Below are 18,961 nucleotides of genomic sequence, written 5' to 3'. Positions count from 1 at the left end.
TAGTAAAGTGGCATTGCAGTAATAGGAGCATGGTATTTTAGAATTCAAATCCTTCATGTGCTCTTTTTATTTTTCGATCATGTTTTATTTTTTTTGCATCAAGATCTCAAACCACTTGACACTTTTCATCTGATCTGCAGTAATACAATAGGCGAATGGTAAAAACTTTACACAGTGTGCAATGGTAACCTAACACTGCTTTTATGAGAGTCTGTAATCAACAGTACAACACCTGTTGACAAGTGCGTGAATGGGATGAAATACTGGAGGTCGTATGTCAGGTGACATGATCGTGGATCCAGGATGTGAACTTGCTGACCTTGGTGTAGACCCCCGGCAGGTTAGGTCTGCCACAGCCCGCCCCCCAACTAACGATGCCAATCAGGAACCAGCGTCCCTCGCCTGGCGCCCGGCATGACAATGGACCCCCCGAGTCTCCCTGGGAAGGGACACACACATACAGACATTCAGCTTTTGTGCAGGTCAGCGTAAACTGTTGAATTAATGGTACGTTTTATTATCTCTTTACTCAAACAATTTTGTCGTCATGACATCAGAAAACAAATCAGTCAGCTCCATAAAAGGGACTCTCCATAAACGGGCATAAAAGGGACATGGGCTGACAGATACAGAGATCTCCATATATGGACATATCACCATATATGGGCATATACTGATGACAACAGGGATCTCCATATATGGGGATGAAAGGGACAAGGACGGACAGATACAGAGATATCCATATATGGGCATGTATCAGTCAGATCGGCTGTGACTGTGAGACATAGGTGTGAGGGCTGCATAGTGGCCCGAGCTCAAGAGACTCTAGTAGTTGCAAAATAGCCATTAGTTACGGTGTTTCACTATATTAAAACAGATGATTACTGTGATGTAGTTGAACTCCTACCCTACAGGCGTCCTGCTCTCCTGTGGGGACCCCGGCACACAACATACGTGGTGAGATGGGGCCGTACCTCTTCTTACATTCACTCTGGCTCAGTATGGACACCTCTGCTTTCTGGAGCATTGTAGGCAGGACTTTGTCTGTGGGAGTGGAGGAGAGGGTTTCGTAGGATTACCCTGGAAAAAGAACGACTGCCCCAGTAGATTTACTGTATGTTACTGAATATGACTGCCTGATTGTTTTCGCTATTATTTGCCTTCCTCTGGGATGGAAAAAGGATTACTGTTCAGGCCCCAAGTGAAGCATATATGCACCAGGAACCCATCACGCTCATGTTTTGTGGTTATTTCATATCGTTGCAGTCTGGTCACGGGTGGAAACCTTTACTTTTCAGGAAATTGAAAAAATAACCTGTGTTCCAATGTGGTTACACATAATGCAGTCACAAGATTGTGTTAATACTTGTCATTGGATAGATATTTAGAAAACCAACATACTGACTTTCAGTTTCACTTTGAAACATCAGAAATCGCAAAAAATAGCAACAATTAATTTTACACACTATTGTGTGTACGAACGTGGCCCAAGGAAGATATTAAAGCATCTCCAATTCTACAATCCATTAAACGCTATGGCCTTACCCTCCTCAGAGCGATAGCCCCAGCCAGTGACCCAGCAGTGGTGTTTCTGGGTGAGGATCTGGGAACGGGCAGGAAGGCACACAGGTTGCACCAGGGGTCTAAGGGAAGCAGGCCAGGGCTTCTTCAGCTGCAGCAGGGCCACATCGTAGTCGAACGTGCGCGCGTTGTAATATTCGTGCACCACAATGCGACGGATTTCTGCCACAAACTTGGCGCTGCCCTGCGTCACCATTCCAAGGTGGGCGGTCCATGGGCGTGGGTCTGCCAGCCTGGCAGAGTGAAGGGTCAAGGGTCACAGAAACAATTTACATTTTAGGCATTTAGCAGACGTTCTTAATCCAGAGCGATTTACATCAAATGCATAGAATTAGTCATCTAGAATCACAAGTAAACCAAGAACCTATCATCAGTCTAACAGTAGAATATCCCCAAAAATCTATAATCTGTACATTGAAACCATACACAATATAGGATGCCAGTTAAAAAGATGACCTGGCATCAGTCTACATAACATGCCATCTAATTTACATTTAGCTAGGAAGTGCTACAGGCTAAGGTTGGAGTCTGAAGAGCTGAGTCTTCAGATTATGTCAGAAGATTGTGAGTCCAAACAACTGTAATAAAGGACAGAACTGCAAAACTGTCTTGTTGTGGCTTGACAATATTAACCACTTACTGTTATTCTGCATTTAAGCATATTGGTTTTCACATAAGTTCTCTAAGTGAGATAAATGTAAACGATTTCAAGGTCAAAGTTGATGACACAGTAATCTCTAGCAAGGAAGAGATTACTTATTTGGGCTGTATTCTTGACAAAAATACCTTTCTGGGGATAGCATGGCAACTATGGTGGTCAAAAAGAACAACATTCCTGGGCAGAATTTCCTCTTGCTGGGGCCCTCATTCAGTCCAACTTTGACTATGCTTGCACCTCATGGTATTCAAACGTCAAAAAGCCACAAGAGACTAAGCTCCAAACCTCCCAAAACAAACTGATTGGGCTACTTCTCGACCTGGGGCCAAACATCTCCAAAAAGTTAGCGACACCCACAGCCACAACACCAGAGGGAGCGCACACAACTATCTGATAACACAAACCCATAAGACAAACATGGGTAAATTTTCCTTCTACAACACTGCCACCCAGGTGTGGAATTCCTTGACTACCTCCCTTAAAACATGTAGCTCTCTGGCATCCTTGAAAACTGCCCTGAAAACTCACCTTTCAGGAGGCCAGATACGTAGGTAGTTATTACTTCTCCCATAGACAGGCGAGGAGTGAGCTTACCTTAGGCCACCCCCTTGTTTCCCCTATCCTGTACATATAGTGTTTTTTTATAACTGTGATGTTATTGAATGTTTTCTATGCTTGCTGTTTGTTCTGTCCATGAATTGAATACCTAGAACTCCCAATGTAAAAAAGACCGTAAAAGTTCTTATTTGGGATGTTCCTTTTAGGCAGGGTGTCTAACTGTACTTGTACTGTACTACATTTCTATTGTATTGACTTGACTTGTACTGTTCTCCATTTTTGTCTCATACAATTTTCAATCAATCAATCAATCAATCAATAGCCATTACCCTTTCTTGACAGTCAATATGAAATGCTTTATAGTGTGCTATGATTATTGTTATAAATCATTCAGAAGATTATAATGCATTCATAGGCTACTGTAGATAGATTACGTGGGCTTCATGAGAAAACCTTCAGATCATCAGTCGTGAAGAATAACCCACCTTTCCTTGCTGAAGCAGTGGGCAGCAGAGATCAGCCAATCAGAGGAGAGGATAGAGGCCCCGCAGTACATGCTACCAGAGAAGTGGAGGCTGACCTGCCATGGCCACTCCCCCTCTACAGCGCTGACCCCGCCCACAATCCTCTCAAGCTCCGTTGATGATGAGCTCACCTTCTTCACAGGAGATGGATGGCCACAGGCTGTAGGACACGCAGTAATGAATGGGGCGGTATGTGTGTGTGTGCGTGTGTGTGTGTGTGTGTGTGTGGTGTGTGTGGTGTGTGTGTGTGTGTGTGTGTGTGTGTGTGTGTGTGTGTGTGTGTGTGTGTGTGTGTGTGTGTGTGTGTGTGTGCGCGCGCGCGTGTGTGAGAGCATATTACATAAAAGTTTATGTTCAAGACTTTATTGTGCTTAACCCTGGCGTTCCTATTTTTGGGCATGTCATTATAAGAGGAAAATGTTCCAAAACGTCAATAATAGCAAACATAGCAGTGTGTGTGTGTGTGTGTGTGTGTGTGTGTGTGTGTGTGTGTGTGTGTGTGTGTGTGTGATAGCTGAGTCACCACTCTGACAGACAGATCTGCTGAAACCTCATTAAAAATAAAAGCTCCAAGATATGTGTGTGTGTACACTGTATATACACACACAACGCAACACATCACACACACTTGTGTAAATGCACAGTAACAGTCACACACGTCAATGGTCAAAGACTGTTCCCACCACCTGAGACCACATGATGGTCAAATAATAAATGGAGAGAGAGCATTTGCAGAACATAGAACTCACAGCCTACTAAATAGTTCACCCCCAAAATGACTCTTACTCACCCAATGGAGACTTGAGTCCAATAATATTTTTTTGTTTTGTCGCCTTCCTAAGACAATAATTTCATTATAATAAATGTACCCTCATTGATTCCGGATGGAGACACAAATGCATTTGAGTAATCAAATGCAAATGAGTAATCAATAGAAAAAAATCATTTTGGGGGTGAACCATTCCTTTAATAAAGAGTGGTGAGAGAGAGGGAGTGCGCATGTACTCACCACAGTCCTCCTCGTCGCTGTTGTCCAGACAGTCGGGTACTCCGTCACACTTTGCATTTTTCTTCAGGATGCAGGCCCCACTGTTGCACTGGTATTTGATTGCAGAGCACGTGGTCTCTGGCAAATAAATGTAGGACACATTACCGTGATTAGTATTTGGTCAGCACAAGGGCACGCACGCACGCACGCGCACACGCACACACACACACACACACACACACACACACACACACACACACACACACACACACACACACACACACACACACACAGATTCAGCAGTGACCTGAGAAAATATCTCCATACCCTGACTGCAGTTGACTTCATCTCTCCCGTCATTGCAGTCTCTCTCTCCGTTGCAGACATAAAAGGGGTGCAGGGGCATATTTCCACCGCAGTTCTTTGAAGGCTTTGCTGGAAAAGTACACAGTAAAATTCAGAGTGTTTTGTTATATGGGTCCCTTTTTACACTCTAAATTCACTGGATTTGACTTTGTATCCAACAAACAAACTGTACATACAACAGTATATGGCAAAATGGTAAAAATATCATTATCAACACAGTAAACTTTTTAACTGCTTTTGTAAGATTTAATAGTCAAGTGGTTCTCAAACATTTTCATGTCTAGGACCCCCAAATATTAGATCACAGACTAGAATATGAAAAGATTTTGTGCCAGGGACCCCCATGAGAGAAGAGATTTGTCAAGAGAATTATTTTGAAATTCCCCAAAATATTTTGGAGTATTTGAAATATAAAATAAACTGTTCCTTGCTAGGGACTCACTGGAATCCCCTCATGGACCCCTGGGGGTCCCCGGACCCCACTATGAGAACCGCTTTTCCATTATATTGGTGTTTTGGCATATTGACCATTAAATAGTCAATATTCCAAAACACCAATATAAAGAAAATGAAACAGCTGCTCAGATATAAACCACAACAGACAACGACCAGCCATTTGTATTATGCTCTATGTAAGTATTTACATACAGCAGAAGACTTCATCACTCTCATCCAGACAGTCGTCCAGGCCGTCACATCGACGGCTCTTCTCCACACACATCCCAGAGGAGCACAGGAAGTAGCCTTCCGGACAGGCTGTAGAACAGAAGGCAGGGACAGGAAGGGAGGTTAGTGTGATAGGGAACAGAGGCAGCACAGATATAGATTAGAGGCTACCATATTCAATGGGGTCAACGTGTAAAGACAGAAGTGTGGACACCGGGGACCACATGGGAAATAAATGGGTTATAGAAAGGGGTGGTAAAATTGTCTTTCGTTGTTTTATTCTTAATTTGTGAAAAACTAGAATATTTTTGTAAATTTGTGTATTTGCCGGGTACCCCCAAAATAGAGGATCTACAATCTCACAATGCGTCGCATCGTTCCGCATTGTGAGCTTGTATATAATTAGCCTATTAGCCAGGGTTAAAGTGGTTAAACTGATTTCAATGTTATATTAACTAATTGAGCTGGGAATCCCCTGGAACCCCCTCAAGTACCCCACTTTTGAGAACCACTGACTTACAGTAGATGCTTTCTGTGTGACTTTCACTGAAATACATCAATTCACCCCATTACTTTCCCCACTGTTGTGATTACAAGTCCTGCTCTAGTTGTTGCAGGACATACGCTGGCTGATGTTGAAGCTGCTGTAGGAAGCCTGGAAAGGCTGGTCCGAGCCCCGGGAGGTGCAGCGGAACTCCACCTCAGGGTTGTGGTCGGCGATCCGGAACACCGTGGCGTGGCCCACGTAGCTGCCACAGAATCTATGGCAGGAAATGAGCCATCAACAAACCATCCACTCAAAGCGGGTGCTGTCAGCGGATGTTGATATGGAACTTACTGCAGTATGTGCACACGCATACATAAACAATACATGTTGACACCGTGACACGTACTGTCGTAGCCTGTGTGCACATTATGCATGTGTGCATGCGTGCGTGCACGCACACGGAAACAGAAATCTCAATACTAGCACACGTACATGATTTCGTTGACCTTCCACCAGCCGTGTTCGCAGCCTTTCATCATGTCCTTTGCTTTCAGTACATAGTTCTGGAACCTCAGTGCGACTCCTAAACCACGGTTAGGGGTCTGTAGTAGAATAACAGAACCTCAGTAAGAGATGTTATGTCAAATCACATCTGTATACGACTATACTGAGCAAAAGGTGAGTGTGTGTGTGTGGGTGCATGTGCGCGCACGCACATTTGCACCCTACCTGAAAGATCCAGGTGCAGAAACAGCGAGGAGGAAGCCGGCTAGGGTGGAAGGGGCTATAGAGATGACCTACGAAGGGCCGGGTCTCAATGTGAGACACACCCACTGGGGGACAGACAGAGAAACGACCCGGAGCATTGATTGTCACTGAGGGTTCTGTTCACATCCAGGTCTCATGTTTAGTTAATCATTACGATCCTTGTTAAGTTAACCAGCGCTTTTAGGTCAGCTATTAGAATGACTCACTTTCCTCAGAGATTCCCTCAAAGTAGCCCCTGAAGCTCTTGTCACCGTGGGTCATTCTGAATGACAGCAGCATGACATTGGAGGTGGACACCAGAGACAAAGGGCTGGACACTGGCTCACACACCCTGCACAGTACAGATATACTCATGAAGGACAGAACAACATCAGTATCCTATCACAAGCAGCATACGTTATACTTGTTGTGTTTGCTGTCACCTGCACAGTCCACATCAATGATTTGTGATGCAACGAAGGCGCAGTTAGGGGATTCTGTTGCAAATGGTTGCAAGTTGCAACTCGTTGCATTGCGAATGATTGGTGTGGACTGGACACACTCTCAAATCAATATTTTAAAGTTACAAGAAATTGTAAAATATGTTTTGTACACTTAAACAAATCAGTGACCAAAGTACAATTCCTTGTAATATTCTGTATGGAAGTTCTATTTTAGAACAGGGACCTTTCTAAAAACTTCAAGAAAAATAACTTGACAGAGGGACATTTTGTGATGAAAAGCTCACTGTCAAGAAATAAAAAGCTTCTTGGTCTCTCAGAGCTTTAAACTGCTTTTGGACTCACCTACGTCACTGACTCACCTGTGGAGAGTGCGCCCCCTCATGGGCAGCAGTGCGTCATACACGATGAGGCCATCACTCACACAGTCACTTGGCTCAATCAGAAAAGAGTTGATGCTCAAGCGGATCAGAGAACCAGGGGCGGACGTCAGCTTGACATAGCAGCTCACACCGCCCCGAGATGAGTAGACATTAATAGGGACATTCAATCCGGGCAGGTTGGCATAAAGCTTATCAACACATTGTGAGCCTGGATGGAGGAGAAATAACATAAGGTCACCAGTACATAGGTACTGGAACCTCGGTGCGACTCCTACGCCATGGTTATGTATCTTAGCAATAGAATAACAGAACTTCAGTCAGTAAGAGCAATTATGAGAAATCACAACGAACTACTGTATAACATTACACTGTGAAAAAGGTTTGTGTGTATTCAATAGGTGTATATTTGAAATAGCTTAAAGTTATTTTTCCCTTCCTAGAAATGTAGTGCAGTCAAAAGTACATTATGGGCTATATTTTCGTCCATGCCTTATCCCTAAACTTCTTTGACTCTTTTTGACCATTTTGAAAAACATTTTAAAATACTTCAAATAGCTATCTACAAGCTCACAACGTGTTAATGTAGATTGGCTAGTCTAACTATTTTATCAAAATAGTAAAAAAAAAGGCTTATTTCAGAGTGTAAATACAATATAGGCCAGTGGTTCCCAAATGTGAAGGACCACCCAAATTAATATGTATTTGTGCCCATACAAGATTTGTGTACAGGTAGTTAAATTCGTAAAAAAAAAAGAAAAGAAAAATCAAATTGCCAATGTATATACTGTAGGGTTAAAGTGATATTGGTGCTATATATTGGTGCTATATAAACAAAACATAATTATGCTATATGAACGCAGAACGCTTTCAAGGACCCCTGGGGGTCCCCGGTCCCCTCTTTGAGAACCACTGAACTGTAGTCTCTCTCTCATCACGCTTTATTGAGTGTCTATTAAGTACATGAACTCACCTGCTGCTGTTGATGAGTAATCTGACCGCTGAGCAGCTGAGGGGAACACAATAGTCGGTCACTTTGAGTACACACTGACCACTGACAACCCCCTGCCCCCCCCCCCCCCCACACACACACACACACACACCCCCACACATACTGTACACCAGGAATCTTCAACGTTTTCAGACCAAGGACCCCTTAGCTGAGAGAGAGATGAAGCAGGGACCCCCTAGAGCCTATATATTGTATACAATTGTGTTGCAAATTAATTATTGTTCATAGATTTCTTAGACAGCTTAGACTTGTTTGACGGCGCTGTCATCAGACAGTACGTGTATGTTGGATTAATGTGTATCTTCAGACATTGAACCGTGGTCTGCTCTTCTTTTCCCTCTACACCAAACCTCTTTGCCAGAAATAGCCGATCTACAAGCTCACAACGCCTCGCAGCGCTGTGAGCTTGTAGATCTGCTATTTTTGGCTAATGTTCCACTCAGAATAGGGATGCTAGGGTTCAAGTGGTTAATGTAAAAAACATGATTCCTATCACACAAAGATTTGGTGGCCACCCTGTGGTAACTCTGAGGACCCCCTGTTGAAGACCCCTGCTGTACACACACACACACACACACACACACACACACACACACACACACACACACACACACACACACACACACACACACACACACACACACACACACACACACACACACACACACACACACACACACACACACACACACACACACACCCACACCCACACACCATTGACAAGGATGGAGTCGATATCAACTGGAAGGCCCAGGAGGTCGCCAACAGATGTCCTGTTCTTTATGCTGGTGTGGACAGAGTCTCTAAGGATTGCTTCCACGCAGTCTTCACACATTGCTGAGCTCCTCAGACGAGGAACCGCAAACACCATCCAGAAATGGACCAGCACTCCACCTTTATTGTTGTTACTGCATGGGCAAAAATAGTACAAATGCTCTATTAAAGCAGTGATTCTAAACCATTTCAAGGACCCCCCGAATTATATGCATTATTATATTGGGCCATGGACCCCCATTTTATTTGTGTCTCCCACCACATGTATCTATTCTGCATCTAGCATTTGGTAAGACCTAAGACTTTGTTCATTTCTTTGCTAAACATTTCTTTTTTTAAATTACTCCAAAATATTTTGTCAAGCCAATTGGTAAACATTATCTCTATAATCATGAGATCAAGACAGATCTGTCAGATTTTTCATATTCCATCCTGATTGGTTAAGATTTTTTTCCAAAGTGTTTATTTAACCCTATCTCTGAGGGACCATTGTGGGTTCATTGGGTTCCTTTTGTACATTACAGACCCATAGGCCTACGTGTCCTTTTGGTAAAACAGTGCTTTAAAGGCCCCATGCACAGAGGAGTGAACAGTGGTGTGAAATGCACCAATAAAAAACTTGCTATTTTGCTACAGTATTGCAAACCACTGTACCTGAGGTCTGAAATGACAGCATGCTTGTAGAGTTTGGCCACGGTTGACATTCTGTACACGTTGCTCACCTGTGTCACACCAACAAACAACATTACAGATTATAAATAACACCATCTGTCATATTCAAAATGATAAACATGGTGTTCCAAGACCAAGACATAATCATTAGCATTGAACTCTTACATACCACATGTTGTATCTTTTTGGCCATGAATACAAACTCCTGGGAGTCTGCGTGGTGGTACTCTGGGATGAATTCTACATTGGCCACCCGGAACATCCCCGTAAAATAGGTGGAGCTGTTGCTTTGTCTGCGAACTGAATGAATTACATCAAATGATGATGACCTTGCAGGCCTATGCAAAGGCTAAAATGTAATGTAAATAGCATGTTAATGTAGACTAGACATACAGTATGCCAGCTTCATTTGTAGACCTGGCATCCTGTACATATTATAGATTTTTTCACATCACTGTTTAGACTGATTATACAGTAGGTTCTTGGTTTAGGCTTACCATATGATCCTAGATTACTATTTCTATGCATTTGATGTATTAACCTCATGTTAACCATGATTATTGTAAATCGCTCTGGATTAAGAGCGTCTATGCATATTGTAAATTGTATGGGTATGCATGCACAAAGGCAAAGCGTATCAACTGCACAGTTTGCATGTGTAATGCTTGTTGAATTCTATCGACCTAGTAACGATAGACCCATAGGGCTGTCTTCCTCATAGTCAAATACAGTAATTAACTGATTAAACGGTCGGGTTTGTCTTAGTCAATGTTTTTTTTCCCATGCTGGATTAATTATTTCTTGATAAAATGAGCACATCTCTTGTAAACTCTAGATATAAGTTATAACCATTTCATTGTACCAGTCTATAGGCAAATAGCCAGTAGGCTAACAATTGTGAAATCAACTTTAGAATGATCAGTTCTGAACCTCACCAACCTTAAAAAGATGGACTCTGCATGATTGTATGTGTGGCAATTGGCCAACACAATTTTATAGATTTGTTGAAATCTCACACAATTGTTTCAACAAGTGTTTTTCTTGACTAGTTGTGTATCTCAACTTCTGTGCCTTTTTTATGGTAATGTGGTAACTACATAGTCTCCCCTTATTTCATTTTTATGTCACCAAGCTGTAATTATAATATGCACCGTCTTTTCTTCATCATTTATCTTTATTTCCAATATGTATAGATAAGCATACATTACTTTTTTTTTTTTTTTTTACTTTTATTTGTTTATTTAGACGGGACAATGCATATTAATGAACACTACATGAATGCAATGTAAATAAGCCGGAATTAGCAAGAATGCTAAATTTCATCCGTAGTCCCCACATGAAGACAAAACAATACATACCAACAAACAGTAACCCTACATTAGGAGAGGGCGCCTAAGAACATACATACAAATACTATTTTTCCTGAACCAAGAAAAAACAAAAACAAAACAACACATATTACTAACAGTACCCTACATTAAAAAAGGATAATTAGATAATTAGCTCTAATATTTATCAATGAATCAATTAGACAACAAATTAGTCAACTAAGACTTTGTTTTTTCAAGGATAGCCCTATCCTGTTGTAATATTTTGGAGTACAGATCAGTGATATGCAAGTTATATGTAATGGTTCAGATATTGTAAAAGCATTGAGAATTACATCAAACAGGAGGGGGATTGATTTATATCAGTGGTTTTCAACCAGTGGTCCACTGGTCCAGGGGGGTTCCAAGTGGTCCCCAGCTAAATGGAGAGTTGGTAACCAAATGGACCCTTAAGATATTTAAAGAGTTAAATTATTGTTAAACATCTGTATTACTTAATTTACAAGAAGTCTACACCATAGTAGAAGAATGGTTATTTTGATCGTTTGCCTGTCATCTCTCCTATGGCACCACATCAACACAGCACGGAATTGTGGACAAAATCTTATCCAACGATAACAAAATATTCAAAGTTTTGGATCTGAGAGACGAAATCAAATGGTGGTCCATGGCTCAAATGACGAATAAATAATGGGCCTTGATATGAAAAAAGGTTGAAAACCACCACATCAACAAAAAAGAAAGCCCTGCATCACACCCACTTACATATGAAAACCCAGAGCAGAGACCACACGACCACCACCACCACAAACACCACCGCTGCCACGATGATAGCAATGTGTGGGACGTTGAGCAGTCGGTTCCACAGTGCCTTGATCTTACTGGCCTTCCACCGGTTTCTGGCCCTGCTGTACTTCCTGCGCAGCTTCTCCAGAGCGTGGACGGCGTGGTCCACGGTGGCCACCTCCACAGACACATCTGCAACCTGCAGGAAAAGCATTGGTCATGCAGCTGACACGAAGCCACTTAATGTAGCACTCAATTTTGTTTGACCTTTGAAGTAAGTCAGTTCAATCTGCAAAGCTTCTAAATGGGATGTGGTTTATGGTGCTGAAGTGACATGGGATGAATTATGGCTCTGTGCTGCGGGTCCCCAGGCACGGCAGCAGGCAGCCATGCATGTGGAATCCCTGGGGACTCTCAAGTGGATAATAAGACCTCTGCCTCCATACCCCGATGCTGAAATGCATTAAACAGCCTCCCTATTACCATTTACTTTATTTATTAACTAGAGAATGTCTCACTCTAAAAAATTGCTTGGGGTGACTATTGATGGTGATTAGTGCACCATACGTTGATTAGGCTGTATGAATCCCACCACAACACAAGACGTATCTCTCTCTGACTGGATTTACTGTCTCAGTGAGGAAACAAAATGTAAAAGAAAATGTACTGTAAAAGGCTCACATAAAAGCCACAATATGGAGAGTGGTGATGCTAAGAGGAGAGGGGTTGTGTAGGATTCTCAGTGACACTCCACACTTTTATAATGATTGATTTTTCCCCATTTTATGATACTTGCAGGGAGTCACTGAGAGGTCATAAACTGTAATGAAGCCACCAGTGGCACAGACCTTGTTACCTAATCACTCTTCCTTATCTGTGTCAGCTAGTGTATGTACAGTGGAATGGCAGATATGCTAATCAACTTCAATTGTCTCCAAGTGGATCACACAGACCTGGTGACCAGTCCTACAGACATTTACATTGGTGTTATCTGTCGTGGCTATATCACTGGGTCAAAATGAGGTCTCGAACCTCAATGCTTTTTCTCATAATTTGCCAACTCTCTGGTCATGCCTTCTTGTAGAAGGGTCAGTCAGGGCAACAGTAACTCCACCAGATCCAGTGCTCACTCATTGAGTTACCCGTTACACATATATTATTCATGTAGTGTCATCCCATACCTCGCAAGTGCCACTTAGTCTACAGTGAGACAGGGGGGTATAGATTCAGGTTGAAAATTAAAATAGGCTGTTAAGATAATACATACTTAATGAAGCAAATCAAACCAAAATCATGCCCGATGTCTGTATCACTGTATTGGAATGCCCACTCGAACTGAAAGTCTCAGTATTTATAATAGCTGTTTTGTTTTTTTTCAATCAAAAGTCCAACAAAGAAAAACTACAGCACTTAAAGCAGAAAGGCCTTCTCACCATAGTACAGGCTGCTTTTGTACAAGAGTTTCATACAGTAGCCACAGGTGTGAATCTGAATCTCGCTGAATATTCTTCTGGAGAGCAGACACCATGGCCAAGTCGTTTTTAAAACAATCTTATCTAATTTCATGAAAGGTGGTCTAAAAAAACATGCTGGATCTTGTGGTTACTGCTGCTCTCAGATTGTCCCTTTAACAAGAAGGAATGACCAGAGTTTCCATGAGGGAGGTCCATCTTTGTTTAAATTGCAATTTATTAGCCTCATAAAAACAAATGCAAGAAAAACATGCATTCCAGCTGGTTTTTGCTATCTGAGCATCAGCAGTTGGAGACAAAATCGAGGCCAAGCCCTTATACAGTATACCTCATCGTATGTATAGGACAGTCGGTGTTGCACACACAAATAGCAGGTCTACAATCTCACAAAGTGATTGAGAGATAGTAAACTACCATTCGTATAATGGCATCATCATCATGCCCATTTGTTCAAAGTGGTTCATGATATATTACTTACACTGGCAGCATCCTGTTGAGAGGTATCCCCATCTCTTGTTGGCTGCTGGTTCTCCACACTCTCTGTGCACATGACACAGGCGCACAGACATGCCGTCACTTCTTTGACATCCGTCTCCTCACTTCAGGTGGTCAACAGCTATAGCCATTTTATCCTCTCAGATCAAAAACGTGAACATAGAAAAGACAGGGCTCAGAAATCGGTATCTGTGAGTAGCAGTGAGTGTAGGTAGTGTATGGCTGAGATGCATTTGCAGCCCAGGCAACAGGTGTGTGTGTGTGAAACCAGATCCTTTCGTTCAGATGAGCTGTGGGAACAGTCGACCTCGGTGAAGTAACACCTCCTTCAGTCCTGCGGCTAAGGTTTCATTCATTAAAAAACATTCTCATTCATCAATCTCAAAGAAATCAGGCTATTCAATTCAACAGTTTTACAAGAGGAAGGGTGCGTCCACTGCAACGAAAACAATTAGCCTTTTTCAAAATGTGACTGACCATTTGAAATGTGACTTTCAGCAATACATTTCGTGATTGAGGTGAATTCCATGCCAACCAATAACTATTAACAAAACCACTAGTAGAATACAAAATAATTGTTTAAATCTCTGCGTACCAGCATACATGTCAACTGTCAAGCTAGCAAATCATCTTTCTTCAAAAATGACACATTGGTCCTTTTGTACAAGACTTTTATTTACAGTGTTAACAGGAAGTGAGTGGGACAGCTGACCGACTGCTCCTCTGGCCAATTTGTGCTCAGAGCCGACACTTAAACAAAAAGGTTCCAGCCTTAGTGAAAACAAACAAAAAAAAACATCAGCACTCAAAATTTAAAGCAGAAAATACCTTGTCATAATTAATTAACATAAAAAAGTTTCAGCTGGCATAAGACAGGGTGGGGGTATAATGAGCAGCATTGTTAACACCCACAATATGGAGGGAGTCAGTATTTTAACACTTTTTAGGGTGTCCCTCTCAAGTTGTAGGCACTGAACTTCAACATTGAATAAACAGACATACATTAAAAGACACATAAAGCATGAGACATACAGTACATTCAGAAGTAGGTTTATAGAAAAAAACAAAAAAAACAAACAGTGATCTTTGTGCCTTCAAGAGGACGGTTTGTGGGCGAGGATTACACATGTTCACAAACAGGGATCATTTTCTGAAAAAGGAGCTGCGGGTGAGGTTGTACCACAGGTGGGAAGGCTTTCGCTTCTGGGGCTCGGCCAACGAGAACACCTGCTGCTGAGGCACGCTGGTTGGCACGGTGACGTGACGTTGGTGAAGCGGGTGAAGGCTTTGGTGGTGAGGCGGGAGAGAATCGGAGTACCCAGTGGCTAAGAGAGAACGTAGACGTACAATAGATTATTTCAAATCATGACTTAATTAAACCAAAGATGACAGGACTTAAAGGACCAGGTCACCTCTGGGACAACCAGATCTTATTTTATTGTTGTGTGGGACACGATCAACACAATCCTGAGTTATTTTTTGTGTTCAATCTGTGTTTTTAGATATGTTAGTATTTCAGAAAAAAAAAGAAATCGGCTGAAATACTAAAATATCTAAAAACACAGATTGAACACAAAAAATAACTCAGGATTGTGTTGATCGTGTCCCACACAACAATAAAATTAGATCTGGTTGTCCCAGAGGTGACCTGGTCCTTTAACTGTGGTTGCTTACATTTGATTTTCCCTTGTTTGGCCTTTCTGGCATTAAAAATAGCCTGTTTTCTTTGCTCGTCACTGATCTCCATCCCTGTCACAAGAGAAGAGGGGGGGGGGAATAAGCAAGTCAAGTGTGAAGTATAGTTTATTCATAAAGGGGGGGGTTTATTCATAAGATTTGGGGGGGTTAAACAGTTTTTAGATAAAGAGTTAAAGCTCAATTTTTTGACAAATAATTGTTATTGTTCAGTAACATGGACCTTCCCGTCTCTCCAGCTCTTAAAGCGGAAGACCACCCATTTTCAATATTGAACTATGGGTGGTCTTCCCCTTTAAATAAAACAGAAAATACATTTTCAGGTGAGACACCCATTTCATCCAATAAGGAGAGAGCAACAATTTATCCACAATGTTCCCATTTGTCTTCAATTCTCTCTCCTGATTTGATGAAATTGGTATACCGACCGGAGCATTTATTTTTTGTTTACTAAAGAGTTGGAGATGGTGAGACCATCGTTACTGAAGCATTGTATACTGTAGCAATGATTGCTATTGGAAAGAAGAGCCATTTCAAACTTACATTTCTAAACTCCATCCAACCATTAGTAGTAGTGTACCATGGTCATTTTGGATTCCACAAATGCACTGAATTTACTACTTTTTTCCCTTCCCCGAACAATTTAGTTTGCAGAGGCCCGATAAAGCCAGTTGCACCACGGTGGATTTGAACCCATATCCTCCGTGGTGGTGGGCAGGGACTTTACCAATCCACCACCGGAGGGCCCTCGGAGAAGCCCATGCTTTAACACTCACCCATCTCCTGATCCTCCTGGACCCTGCGTCTCTCCTTGGCAAAGGCCTGCAGCAAACGCTGCTTGTCCTGTGGCTTCCTGCAGCAGAGCACCCACAGAGTCTCCAGGGTGGAGGCGTTGCGGAGGCGCATGGCGTTCCTCAGACTCAGGCCCAGGTCGGGGTCCCGGCCGTCAGCCTGCTCCACCACCTCCGTCTGGTCCATGTCCAGCCGGCTGCGGTAGTGTAGTAGGTCCCTGCGCAGGATGTCCTTCTTGCAGAATACAAGCTGGTGGTCGAACAGGAAGAAGTGGCGCTGCTGCGCCTTGCTCTGACCCGCCTTGATCAGCGTCAGCTCGCCAGAGTGGATCAGCTCAGAGCTGCGCTCCAGGACGTCAGCTCCCTGTGGCAGCACAAATACACAAGTTAACAGTAAGATGTTTGTATAAATGCAATTTCTATATTGCGTAAAAAAGAAAAAAAGAGAGAAATCCATTTATATAAGGTAACACATTGTTCTTTTGAGCGTGATTAATTAGCCTGGGTGCCAGCCTGTTCGCTCCATTCCGCGATTTGTTTTGTCTCTCTGCATTACAGTCTGGAAATGATTCGTATTTCCGAACGTCAGTTGTGACATAGGCGAGGTCGTTGCTGATTGGATGCAAAACAAATCGCTGACACCCAGACTAGTGAATTAATAACAAGGTGGTTAACATCACCTCCCAGTGCAGAATGGCCACCTGCCAGTGAGCGAGGGCATCAACACTCTCCAGCCTCCTCTTCCTCTCATTAATCAGACTGGCCACGTTCTTCATAGCCTCATACGCATTGCTCACTCCACTGTAGTCACTGACAACCAGAGAGAGACCATGTTAGCTTGTACAGCAGGGATTCATGATGTAATAGAAAAAGAAGGTTCACAGACTTTAAAGTTTGTAGGTTGGTTGTTGTTAGCAACAGAATGTAAATGGGGAAATGAGGTGTTCTGGCTTCTGGGTGTACCTGTGGTCCTTGGGGGTGTACTTGAGTAGCTCCCCGAGCTGCAGGGGGTATTTACAGATCTTCTGAACCGGTGTGAGTAGGAAGCCCGCAATGGAGATGTCAATCATCTGCTGGAGGAGCCGGCACGCCTCGAAGAAGTGCTTGTAACGTCCCAGCTTCATCAGGCGCTGAAGCTCAGCACACGCTGATGGGTGGGTGTTGCAGTAGTCTGAGTAGATGGAGAAGCCCTCGCCCTGACCCAGAGAGAGACAGAGAGATGAATTCAGTGGGGACTAAGTAATAGTGAGTCTGTTGTGAATATATGAATGAGCAAGAGACCCAAGTGAGAGTTTGATGATTTGAGCGAGAGAATGTTCGGCATTTGTTCAAGCGTTTTAGATCCATTACCTGCAAAAGAAAGCAAGAGCCTATCTCGCTCAGATGTGGTTGATCTTTGTTGTATTTCTTCTCCAGGTCACGGAGGAACTGCCTCTGGAACCGGTAGATGTCCTCTATGTTGCTGAAGATGGTCTTGAGTTGCTCTTCAGTGAACATGGTAGGGTGTTTACGACACTGGCGGATATAACCCTGGACAGAGCAGAGCAAAGCCTTTTATAGTTTATCAACACTGACTTGCTGACCTCCTTCAAAACTGCCCCTTTCAGGAGGCCAGAGGAGGAGGTAGAGAAGGCGAGAAGTGAGCACCCTTACATTAGCCTCACCTCCTTTTTTCCACCTATACTGTACATATAGTGTTTTTATAACTGCGATGATATTTGAATGTTTTCTTTGCTTGCTATTTGTTATGTCCATGAATTGAACACCAAGGACTTCCAACGTGGGATATTCCTTTTAGGCAGGGTGTTTAACTGTACTTGTACTGTACTACATTTAATAAAATGTCTAATATGTCTAATAAATGTCTAGTAAAATATTCAATCAATCAAACAGGACACCTGGAAAGAGTTCAGCTGCTGGCCAACAGGTGCCGCCAAAGGGTAAGCATGTAGGACCAGATGCCTTCAAGATGATGTACATTTTATTTATTTACTAATTTCTTATGGTGTCAAAAGGAATACTCAACTCTTCAACATTACTTCCATTTCATTATTGGTGTAAGTAAAGCCTGTCTCTTGAGACAGGCTGAAAATATATCGAACATAAAGCATGTGCCTTTGCAGTCGCACAAATTAGAAAATCTACAAAGTAGAAAAGTACACAGGAAAGGTTAACAGTTCTACTGCCAGATTTATTATTTATTTATTGGGGCTGGTGCCAGCAAAAAGCAGCTTACCTTTGCGATGTTATAGAAAAAGATCTATTGATTATTTTCAAACGATTTTTTTATTGGATCTATTATATGTGTACTTTAGCCAAGCTGGCGGCAGAGGGCAGCCTTATGCAAAGAATGGATGTGAATTGGGCCACTCCGCTTGCCGTCAGTTCAGAGCATAGAAATGCATTTCTAGATCAGATCCACAGAAAACAGCCAGGAAGTGATTTGGGACTCCATTATTGTTTACGTGCGGTGGAAATCTTAGAGCAGCGTTACGGGAGATGTTTTTACTGTACACGGCG

The 18,961-nt window shown here is 42.6% G+C and overlaps 2 protein-coding genes across 4 annotated transcripts in view; both read right to left on the bottom strand.

Annotated features, from left to right (window-relative positions):
- Nucleotides 1–277: 277 nt before the first annotated feature.
- tmprss7 (transmembrane serine protease 7) lies at nt 278–13,959 on the bottom strand (the record flags this gene model as incomplete). The annotated part of the gene is made up of 18 exons (XM_080752273.1): nt 13,939–13,959; nt 11,968–12,187; nt 10,044–10,174; nt 9,857–9,924; nt 9,143–9,336; nt 8,390–8,425; nt 7,399–7,627; nt 6,803–6,927; nt 6,558–6,661; nt 6,321–6,430; nt 5,966–6,102; nt 5,324–5,431; nt 4,637–4,744; nt 4,331–4,447; nt 3,283–3,481; nt 1,546–1,814; nt 908–1,044; nt 278–439 (listed from the first exon to the last, which is right to left on the bottom strand). Exons 3-18 carry the CDS (start codon nt 10,134–10,136, stop codon nt 278–280), a joined length of 2,196 nt encoding a protein of 731 aa, XP_080608399.1. The 5' UTR covers nt 10,137–10,174; nt 11,968–12,187; nt 13,939–13,959.
- Nucleotides 13,960–14,609: 650 nt separating this feature from the next.
- The window catches only part of spata13 (spermatogenesis associated 13), a 34,569-nt gene continuing 30,217 nt past the window's right edge, over nt 14,610–18,961 (bottom strand). For all 3 annotated transcript variants that reach the window (XM_080752126.1, XM_080752128.1, XM_080752127.1), the window contains 6 exons: nt 17,792–17,971; nt 17,405–17,637; nt 17,122–17,251; nt 16,427–16,805; nt 15,630–15,704; nt 14,610–15,280 (listed from right to left, as the gene is read on the bottom strand). In XM_080752126.1, the coding sequence (XP_080608252.1) occupies nt 15,099–15,280; nt 15,630–15,704; nt 16,427–16,805; nt 17,122–17,251; nt 17,405–17,637; nt 17,792–17,971 (1,179 nt within the window). In that variant the 3' untranslated portion in view covers nt 14,610–15,098. The remainder of the gene's footprint in view (nt 15,281–15,629; nt 15,705–16,426; nt 16,806–17,121; nt 17,252–17,404; nt 17,638–17,791; nt 17,972–18,961) is intronic.

Source organism: Nannobrachium achirus (assembly GCF_963921795.1).
Source record: "Nannobrachium achirus genome assembly, chromosome: 21".
In the NCBI taxonomy this organism is placed as follows: Eukaryota; Metazoa; Chordata; class Actinopteri; order Myctophiformes; family Myctophidae; genus Nannobrachium; species Nannobrachium achirus.
Note: the sequence above shows the minus strand (reverse complement) of the source record. Positions and strands in the feature narration are given on the sequence as shown.